The sequence below is a fragment of the Trachypithecus francoisi genome, unplaced genomic scaffold, assembly GCF_009764315.1.
Source record: "Trachypithecus francoisi isolate TF-2019V2 unplaced genomic scaffold, Tfra_2.0 Lachesis_group7, whole genome shotgun sequence".
In the NCBI taxonomy this organism is placed as follows: domain Eukaryota; kingdom Metazoa; phylum Chordata; class Mammalia; order Primates; family Cercopithecidae; genus Trachypithecus; species Trachypithecus francoisi.
Genome location: NW_022681472.1, coordinates 7,761,379 through 7,771,945, shown reverse-complemented (window position 1 = coordinate 7,771,945; position 10,567 = coordinate 7,761,379). Strand labels below are relative to the sequence as shown.

At 37.1% G+C, this 10,567-nt stretch overlaps 1 protein-coding gene across 3 annotated transcripts in view; it reads left to right on the top strand.

The window, feature by feature from the left end:
• RB1CC1 (RB1 inducible coiled-coil 1) overlaps positions 1–10,567 on the top strand; it is a 96,789-nt gene that overhangs the window by 41,446 nt on the left and 44,776 nt on the right. For all 3 annotated transcript variants that reach the window (XM_033203622.1, XM_033203623.1, XM_033203624.1), the window contains exons 7-8: positions 322–751; positions 6,406–6,576. In XM_033203622.1, coding sequence (XP_033059513.1) covers positions 322–751; positions 6,406–6,576 — 601 coding nt within the window. The remainder of the gene's footprint in view (positions 1–321; positions 752–6,405; positions 6,577–10,567) is intronic.

The following is a 10,567-nucleotide window of genomic DNA, read 5'->3' as shown; positions in this document are numbered from 1 at the left end:
TTTGCCATGTTGGCCGGGCTGGTCTCGAACTCCTGACCTCAAATGATTTGCTGGCCTCCACCTCCCAAAGTGCTGGCATTACAGGTGTGAGCCACCACGCCCGGCCCTAGAGTGATATTTTAATGTGTTAATGATAGCCTCTCTCTGCTAAACTAGACTTCTTTTAGTGAATAGCTAACTCATAGACTAGTTTATGTATGTATAATGTTATGGAGAGGTGGTGAGATTTGTGTATGTAATAATATGTGATTTCATTCAAACATGCTAATTCCTAACTAGAGCAGTCTCATAGTTTTACTGACAGATCTTTTGTATTTTAAGTTTAGGAACTGCGGTTTCAGTAATGGCCAAGATTCCACTATTGGAGTGCCTAACCAGACATAGTTACAGAGAATGTTTGGGAAGACTGGATTCTTTACCTGAACATGAAGGCCAGGAAAAAGCTGAGATGAAAAGATCCACTGAACTGGTGCTGTCTCCTGATATGCCTAGAACAACTAACCAATCTTTGTTAACCTCATTTCCCAAGTCAGTGGAACATGTGTCCCCAGATACCACAGATGCTGAAAGTGGCAAAGAGATTAGGGAATCTTGTCAAAGTACTGTTCATCAGCAAGATGAAACTACAATAGACACTAAAGATGGCGATCTGCCCTTTTTTAATGTTTCTTTGTTAGACTGGATAAATGTTCAAGATAGACCTAATGATGTGGAATCTTTGGTCAGGAAGTGCTTTGATTCTATGAGCAGGGTAAGTAATGTTAATTTGATATTTCTGTTGTCATTTTACTATTTTAAATTATCCTAAATATTTTATGTACTGGGAGAATGGGTATTACCTTTTAGTAGAAATAAGTGAGCCGTGCAGTGAAACTTTTAACATAGGTTGAATCAAATTAATTCATAATTTTATTTATGAATTGATTATAAATTTGTGAAGATTATTTGAGATTAATAGGAAAATTTCTAGTGCAATAGGAATAATTTACATACAGTAAACTGTACAGGTCTTGAGTGGTTCATGCAAGGAATAACCACCACACAAATTAAGATACTGAAAATTTGATTGCCCAGAAAGTCCCCTTGTGCCTCTTTCCAGTCACCATTTCCTTAGAGGCAACCTCTTCCTGACTTTTAAAGAAGAAATTTTAAATACTGCATCTGCCTGAGATCTTTAAAATTTGAAACGTAGATACTGTGTTTTTAGTTGTATTTTATAATTATAGTGAGCTTGTATTTTGGATTAAGGTCTTCTCCAGCACACCTGAAAACCTTTTAAACCTGAGGAATAAATACCCCTTCATATCTGATCCGTAAACTGATGCAAAATCTTTGACACCAGGAAGGAAGTTGATGGGGCATGTTTCATTGTTACAGAAATATTAAATAATGTTGTGAAGACTGCTGTTGTCAAAAGATAATTGTTAAAAATAGTTAAACTTTTCAAGGAGCACGCAGTCGAAAAAGAGTTCATCTTTGATTCACTATTTAGAGCAGGATAGCACATTGTCTGGGATGCCTAAAAAAGAATACATACATTGCTGTTAAAGGTATAGGATACAGTAAAATGGAAAACTAAAAATCTAGGTTTTGTAATTCTTTCCGTGTCCAGTTTCTTGATGACATTCTATAGGCTAAGCATTTCTTTCCATTAAGACATGTTTGTCAGAGAAGTATGTAATATGTTATGCAAAGATTGATCACTGCCAAAAATGAATGAAAGTTAGTGTTCCTGCTTAAACTATTGACATTGTAGTAGCCTGAAAATTCCATTTATGATTGTAGATAATCGCTTACGTGATTGTGATCAGAATAATTGAGATATTTTGTTTTGTTTTGTTTTTTGAGATAGGGTCTCACCCTGTCGCCCAAGCTGGAGTACAGTGGCATGATTATAGCTCACTGCTGCCTCTACCTCCCAGGCTGAGGCAACCCTCCCACCTCAGCCTCCCGAGTAGCTGGGACCACAGGCACACACCACCACATCCAGCTAATTTTTTCATTGTTTGCACAGACGGGGTCTTCTTCCTATGTTGCTCAGCCTGGTCTCAAAACTCCTGGGCTCAAGCAGTTCTCTTGCCTTAGCCTCCTAAAGTGCTGAGATTACAGGCATGAGCCACTGCACCTGGCCTGTCATATTTTCTATAATTAAACTGTGCCAGATGTCAGAACAGAGTTATATATATGAAGAGAACCTGAAATCGGCTTTGTATTTCCATGTTTAGTGTGAAATCTCACAGAGTCATAGATTTTTTTCACTTTGTATGACTAAAGGAAAGGAACAGTGATCCTCTGACTTAATGAGAAGTCAGCCGGGCACAGTGGCCTGTACGAGTAATCCCAGTGACTTGGGAGGCTGAGGCGAGAGGATCACATGAGGCAAGAAATTCAAGACCAGCTTGGGCAACATAGTGAGACTCCATCTCTAATGAATGAATGAATAAATAAATGTCAGAAATATTTATACCTTCAGAATATAGGAGTTAGCTATAGTGTTATTACTAAGCAATCACTTTTTTCTTTTTAGAGGTTAATGCTGCTTTGAATAGGCATAGCAACAACATCTGAAGTCTTTGTGATATTTTACATGACCATTGTATTACAAAAGCAAAATACAAACTTTTATTTGGTTATTCTTGTTTGTTTCAAAATTAGCTAACATGACTTTAAAATGGTGCCTATAATGTAGTACTCACTAGTTGTGTGTACCCATTAGATTTTTTTATTACTTGCTCTATCAAGAAGAGTAGCTATTGGATGCTGGGCTTATTACCTAGGTGTGCTGGGATGATCTGTGCAGCAAACCACCATGGCACACATTTACACATCTGCATGTGTACGCCAGAATTTAAAATAAATGTTTGAAATCAAAAAATATATATTCGAAAGCAATTAAAATCCATTTGGAAAAATTTATGTATATATTTTTATTTATATTTTACAAAATACATGATCTGTAAATGTGATGTATTGCATAATGAATGGCACTTTTCCTTGATGTTTTTATTAGATCAATATTTTTCTCTTCTCAGGAGTACTGTACTTTTTCTTGATAACACTAGTGGCATTTCTGAAGATGAACCGAATATGAGATTTCTCTCTGATTGAAGATGGTTTTTTATGCCTGTTTTATTAAACAGTTGTCCAAAACAACTAACCTACTTGATATCTGATTGCAGTAGCGCTGTTTGCCAATGAAGTAATAAAAACATATGCCAAGATTTTTTATCCATAAAAGGAAATTCAGTTTAAATCTATCGTTTTTGCAGATTAATTCCAATTGTAACAGTATTTGTAACATGTATTTTCAACTGCCAAATTAAAATGTCTTTCTCGGGAAATTAGTCGAGACACAGATATTTTGGAAATTAGGATTTGGAATCACACGGGCTCAAATCTGGGCATTGACATTCATTTACTACCTCTGTCATCCATAAGTCACTTAACATGGGATTCCTAGTTTTATATTTTTGTGGATTAAGAGATGCTAGTTTTGTGAATTATTCTTCTTCCCCCATTTTATCAGAAAAAATTTAGAATTGTTGCTGCATTTTTGTAGACTCACATTTTTAGATTTTAGTGTATTCTTTCTAAAAAGACTCTTTTTTTTTTTTTGGTTTTGTTTTTTGAGATGGAGTCTCGCTCTGTCACCCAGGCTGGAGTGCAGTGGCACGATCTCGGCTCACTGCAGCCTTCACCTACCGGGTAGCTGGGATTACAGGCGTCTGCCACCATGCCTGGCAAATTTTTGTATTTTTTAGTAGAGCTAGGGTTTGGCTGTATTGGCCAGGCTGGCTTTGAACTCCTGACCTCAGGTGATTCACCTGGCTCAGCCTCCCAAAGTGCTGGGATTACAGGTGTGAGCCACTGACCTGGTTTTAAGATTACGCTTGAGTGTTCTGTTTCAGATTATACTACAAAAGGCACACTGATTTGTGTTTCTGACGATTAATAATTGGAAGCGTCTGCATTTAGCACATTTCTAAACTGTCCAGGTTAATGCCAGCATAATTTATTGAGCTTTAGCATTTCTTTCAGACAACTTGTGATTTTAAGGAATCTATGCAGGGGAGTGGGTTTAAAGTTGGGAGGCTTAAGAGAGAGTGTAAGAAACTTTGTTTTATAGTTTTTTTCTCAGTTAAAAATAATAGCCTTTGTAGATGCCAAAGAGCCCAAGAGTAAAAATTAGTGTATCACTACCTGTTAATTATTCAAAATTGGCTAAATAATTACTAATGAGATTCTGTGGTTTAAATATATGTAATCTAAAACATTTCTTCAAAGATTTTTATTACCTGTGGACAAATGGAATAAAATACTAAGTGCAGTGAAATTTTAGGAAGTCAGCTGGGGACAGTGACTCATGCCTATAATCCTAGCATTTTGGGAGGCTAAGGTGGGAGTATTGCCTGAGCCCAGGAGTTTGAGACCAGCCTAGGTAACAGGGTGAGACCCATGTCTACAAAAAATTGTTTTAAAGATTAGCTGATTGTGGTGGCACATGCCTGTAGTCCCAGCAGTTAGGGATGCTGAGGCCGTAGGATCGCTGAAGCCTATAGTATGAGCTGTGATCATGCCACTGCACTCCATCTTGGGCAACAGAGCCAGAACCTGGCTCAAAAAAAATTTTTTTTTAGGAAGTTATGCAAACTTTTTAGTGAATCATCAAATACTCTCCTATGTTTGTCAGTGCAGTTATACTTTCAATGAATTAATTAAGTTCAGATACGTTGTATTCAGGAGCCCTTGTTTTTGGTTTAAGTTGTTGCTGTGTTAAGTTTATGTATAATTGTAATTTTGCCCAGGTTGAACATTTGAACCAATTTTCATCTTTGTCATTCTAATAATTTGTAACCAGACTTTGATTTACATAGTACTCTGGTGTGGAAATATATACACATTGGACTCAGTTACCACAAAATTGAGAAAAGTGAGAAAATGTTCACAAATGTACAAGTTTCAGTTGAGACAACATTGTGCAAAACTAGGGGTGCCTATTCTGAAATAATGGTTTTGTTAATTTTTTTGGTGGTGGTAGACATGCAGCCTTTTATTTAACTGCACTGGATTTTTGATAATAACAATAAAGTAGTTTAGTTTTAATTGCTTTTGTATGTTCACTGCGTACATTAATCTATGCATTAATCAATTTTTTTCCACTGTAGAGATTAGAGAAGGCAGCATGCGGGAGGTAGTATTTGACTAGGATCTTTAAATAGAAGGAGAGGTTGACTTAAACAGTATAAGAATTGTGAACAAAGATCAGAGATAGAAAAACACAGTTTATCTTGAAATGATAGACATTTCAGCTTGAAAAGATGAGAGGCTTGATTTTCTCTGATCGAATCAATGAAGCTTGTATTCTACATTTATTGGATATTTTCTGTGGGCAGAAGAAAGTCATTTGAGGGGTTTATTAGGAACAAGCATAGTAAGTCAATAATAGAAGGTTTCATGGCTGATACCCATATGTAGTTATTGGTAAACAGAAACACAGCTTGAGAATTTGTGAGACTGATGAGTGATTGAAGTAGACTTGGGAGTTATCTCCAGAAAAGTTATACTTAACGCTGAAATCATATTGAGAACAGTAAAAATGGGCTAAGGACAAAATCCTTCTGAATCACCTATTTTAGAAAGATTAGACAGAGCAAAAGGAGCCAGAAAAGGATGCTATGAAGGAACCAGTAGAAGTAACTTCCCAGAGCCTATAAGGTTGGGAAAAGGTTATCTGCCATGCTAACTGTTAAAGAGCCTCAAGTGAAGCAAGGTCATTGGTAGTTTTTGGCTGAGCGGTTTTTATGGAAAATGCAGACGGAAAGGCAGCCAGGTAAAATATTTTTTTAAGGGACCAGGAGCATTACTGGCAAATTTTATAGGTTCCATGAATTTCAGCAAATGTATAGAATTAAAGCCAGGGAACAGTAGAGATGGAAGAGTGAGAAAGCATAATTGAGCAACCAGATTCGTTGAGGAGATAGAGATTGAGAATAAAGAAGTTTTATCTTCTGTCTCCAGGAGGGAGATAAGTTTGCCAAAGAAGTTTATATGTTTTAAAGAGAAGTTGCATTGGTAAGAGAATTAATGATATTATGCTGACATTGAAAATACCTTTTTCTGAGAGAGATTGAGAAGTGATTAAATTGTAACACTGATTGAAATGTGTGATTCCTGAAACTGTATTCCTAATTATGTACTCTAGTGTAAATTTAGTGTTGTCTAGGATGATATTTATCCTGTACTTGACCTTCTTATGAAAGTATAACTTATAGAGTTCCCATGCTTTTGCTTTTTTATGTCTTTTGTCACTTATTTTCTCTCTTAAGCTGTATGTCAGAATAGCATGAAATACATTTTAAACTATTTGCCAAAAATTGTATTCATATGTGTTTCCTTGTCATTTAGCTTGATCCAAGGATTATTCGACCATTTATAGCAGAATGCCGTCAAACTATTGCCAAACTTGATAATCAGAATATGAAAGCCATTAAAGGGCTTGAAGATCGGCTCTACGCCCTGGACCAGATGATTGCTAGCTGTGGCCGACTGGTGAATGAACAGAAAGAGCTTGCTCAGGTACCTATTTTAGATTTTTCTCAGGAAAAGAAATTTGTAGTTTTTCTGTACACATGTTGTATGTGCAATATCAATTTGATGTGTACCATATTTTCACTTTAGCCTTGAATATTTGTAATATATTGTTTGCTTGTAATAAAGCAGAAAGGCATGTTCTTAATGGTTGAGTTTCCTGTAGATAAACCATGAAACTGCTACTTGAGGCTGGGGGCAGAAATGAACATTTTTTGATATATTGAAAGCATATGATCCTATCCGTTATTGTGCTAAAAATTTGAATGCTTCCTACTACCCTCCCCCCATAGGACAAAGGATAAGAAATGAAATTTTTTAAGAATAGAAGGAAAATACGAAAGCTTGAAGAATTTACTAATACTTCTAATAGTAATACCTAGGTTTTAGATCTAATTTAATGCCATAATCCTAGAACTGTTGAAAAAGTGGATTTTAAACCAAAGGAAGGTGGTGGAATGGCTAAGTAAGAGTGGTAAACGTGGACGTTTCTTAGCAAACCAGCACCTCTCTTAAATTCATGATTGCCTGTCCTTCACCCACCATGACAAGCATTGTGGCAAAACCACCCATAGCTGAATAGTTGAATGTCGTAATCAGATTCTGACACCTATTTTTCTAGTTTAATTTTCCTTGCCAGTATTTTTTCTCTAATTGTGTTCTTTCATTGAAACATATAGTTACATCCCCATATTAACTTTTTTCCTTTTTTCTTAAGGTAAAACATACTTCCTTGACGTCATAGTTAAGGCTGATGTAAATTAGAATGTCCTTTAGTATTTCCTTTTAGTGATATGTTCAGTTCTGTCGTTTGAAAATCTCTTTAAATCACCTTGATTTCTGGAGGATATTTTTACCTGGTTCATATAAAATTCCAGGTTGTTAGCATTTTATTTGTGGTCTTTTCTTTGCCTTTTGTTTGGTTTTTAGCAATTTTAGTATGAGGTGCCAAGATGTGGCATTCTTTGTATTTATCCTACTTTGGGCTTGTAGTGCATCTTGAATCTGTGGCTTAATGACTTACACCATTTGAGAAAAATCTGAGTCATTTTCTCTTTCCCTCGCTTGCTTTTCCTTCTCTTTCAGTGATTCCAGTTAGACGTGTTAGACCTTTCACCATATCCGTTTCATTTACACTTGTTTCTTGTATTTTCTTTTTATCCATCTGTGCTTCATTCTAGATATTTACCTTTAACCTACATTTTAACCTTTTCTCTTTTTTAGTGTCTAACTTAGCTAACCATTTGCTCATTTCTTATTTTTGTTCATTTTTCAGCTCTACAATTTCAGTTTGGTTCTTTTGTTTATATAGTTTCGTATTCTCCACCCCCAAATATTTAGTCTTAGCCATTCATCATCTCTTTGATCACATTAATAAGCATATAGCAATTTAAGTCTTTATCTGTTCACTATGTTGCCTGTTCTTGTGTGTCTGTTTATATTTGGTGGTGTTTCTTTCTTTTTTTTTTTTTTTTTATTATACTTTAAGTTCTAGGGTACATGTGCATGACGTTTATATCATGTATAACTCCCCAATGCAATCCCTCCCTCCTCCCCCCTCCCCATGATAGGCCCCAGTGTGTGATGTTCCCCTTCCCGAGTCCAAGTGATCTCATTGTTCAGTTCCCACCTATGAGTGAGAACATGCGGTGTTTGGTTTCTCTTCTTGTGATAGTTTGCTAAGAATGATGGTTTCCAGCTGCATCCATGTCCCTACAAAGGACGCAAACTCATCCTTTTTGATGGCTGCATAGTATTCCATGGTGTATATGTGCCACATTTTCTTAATCCAGTCTGTCACAGATGGACATTTGGGTTGATTCCAAGTCTTTGCTATTGTGAATAGTGCCACAATAAACATACGTGTGCATGTGTCTTTGTAGTAGAGTAATTTATAATCCTTTGGGTATATACCCAGTAGTGGGATGGCTGGGTCATATGGTACATCTAGTTCTAGATCCTTGAGGAATCGCCATACTGTTTTCCATAATGGTTGAACTAGTTTACAATCCCACCAACAGTGTAAAAGTGTTCCTATTTCTCCACATCCTCTCCAACACCTGTTGTTTCCTGACTTCTTAATGATTGCCATTCTAACTGGTGTGAGATGGTATCTCATTGTGGTTTTGATTTGCATTTCTCTGATGGCGAGTGATGATGAGCATTTTTTTTTTTTTTTTTTTTTTTTTTTTTTTTTTTTTTTTTTTGAGGTGGAGTGTTGCTCTGTCGCCGGACTGGAGTGCAGTGGCCGATCTCAGTCCTGCAACTCCGCCTCCCGGGTTTACGCCATTCTCCTGCCTCAGCCTCCCGAGTAGCTGGGACTACAGGCGCCCGCCACCTCCCCGGCTAGTTTTTTGTATTTTTAGTAGAGACGGGGTTTCACCGTGAGACCAGGATGTCTCGATCTCCTGACCTCGTGATCCACCCGTCTCGGCCTCCCAAAGTGCTGGATTACAGCTTGAGCCACCGCGCCGCCGATTGCATTTTTCATGTGTCTGTTGGCTGTATGAATGTCTTCTTTTGAGAATGTCTGTTCATATCCTTCCCCACTTTTTTGGGTTGTTTGTTTTTTCTTGTATATTTGTTTGAGTTCTTGTAGATTCTGGATATTAGCCCTTGTCAGATGAGTAGGTGCAAAAATTTTTTCCCATTCTGTAGGTTGCCTGTTCACTCTGATGGTAGTTTCTTTAGCTGTGCAAAAGCTCTTTAGTTTAATTAGATCCCATGTGTCAATTTTTGCTTTTGCTGCCGTTGCTTTTGGTGTTTTAGACATGAAGTCCTTGCCCATGCCTATGTCCTGAATGGTACTACCTAGATTTTCTTCTAGGGTTTTTATGGTATTAGGTCTAACATTTAAGTCTCTAATCCATCTTGAATTAATTTTCGTATAAGGGTAAGGAAGGATCCAGTTTCAGCTTTCTACTTATGGCTAGCCAATTTTCCCAGCACCATTTATTAAATAGGGAATCCTTTCCCCATTTCTTGTTTCTCTCAGGTTTGTCAAAGATCAGATGGCTGTAGATGTGTGGTATTATTTCTGAGGACTCTGTTCTGTTCCATTGGTCTATATCTCTGTTGTGGTACCAGTACCATGCTGTTTTGGTTACTGTAGCCTTGCAGTATAGTTTGAAGTCAGGTAGCGTGACGCCTCCAGCTTTGTCCTTTTGACTTAGGATTGTCTTGGCAATGCGGGCTCTTTTTTGGTTCCATATGAACTTTAAAGCCGTTTTTTCCAATTCTGTGAAGAAAGTCATTGGTAGCTTGATGGGGATGGCATTGAATCTATAAATCACCTTGGGCAGTATGGCCATTTTCACGATATTGATTCTTCCTATCCATGAGCATGGTATGTTCTTCCATTTGTTTGTGTCCTCTTTGATTTCACTGAGCAGTGGTTTGTAGTTCTCCTTGAAGAGGTCCTTTACATCCCTTGTAAGCTGGATTCCTAGGTATTTTATTCTCTTTGAAGCAATTGTGAATGGAAGTTCATTCCTGATTTGGCTCTCTGCTTGTCTGTTACTGGTGTATAAGAATGCTTGTGATTTTTGCACATGAATTTTGTATCCTGAGACTTTGCTGAAGTTGCTTATCAGCTTAAGGAGATTTTGGGCTGAGACGATGGGGTTTTCTAAATATACAATCATGTCATCTGCAAACAGGGACAATTTGACTTCTTCTTTTCCTAACTGGATACCCTTGATTTCTTTCTCTTGCCTGATTGCCCTAGCCAGAACTTCCAACACTATGTTGAATAGGAGTGGTGAGAGAGGGCATCCCTGTCTTGTGCCAGTTTTCAAAGGGAATTTTTCCAGTTTTTGCCCATTCAGTATGATATTAGCTGTGGGTTTGTCATAAATAGCTCTTATTATTTTGAGGTACTTTCCATCAATACTAATTTATGAGCGTTTTTAGCATGAAGGGCTGTTGAATTTTGTCAAAAGCCTTTTCTGCATCTATTGAGATAATTATGTGGTTCTTG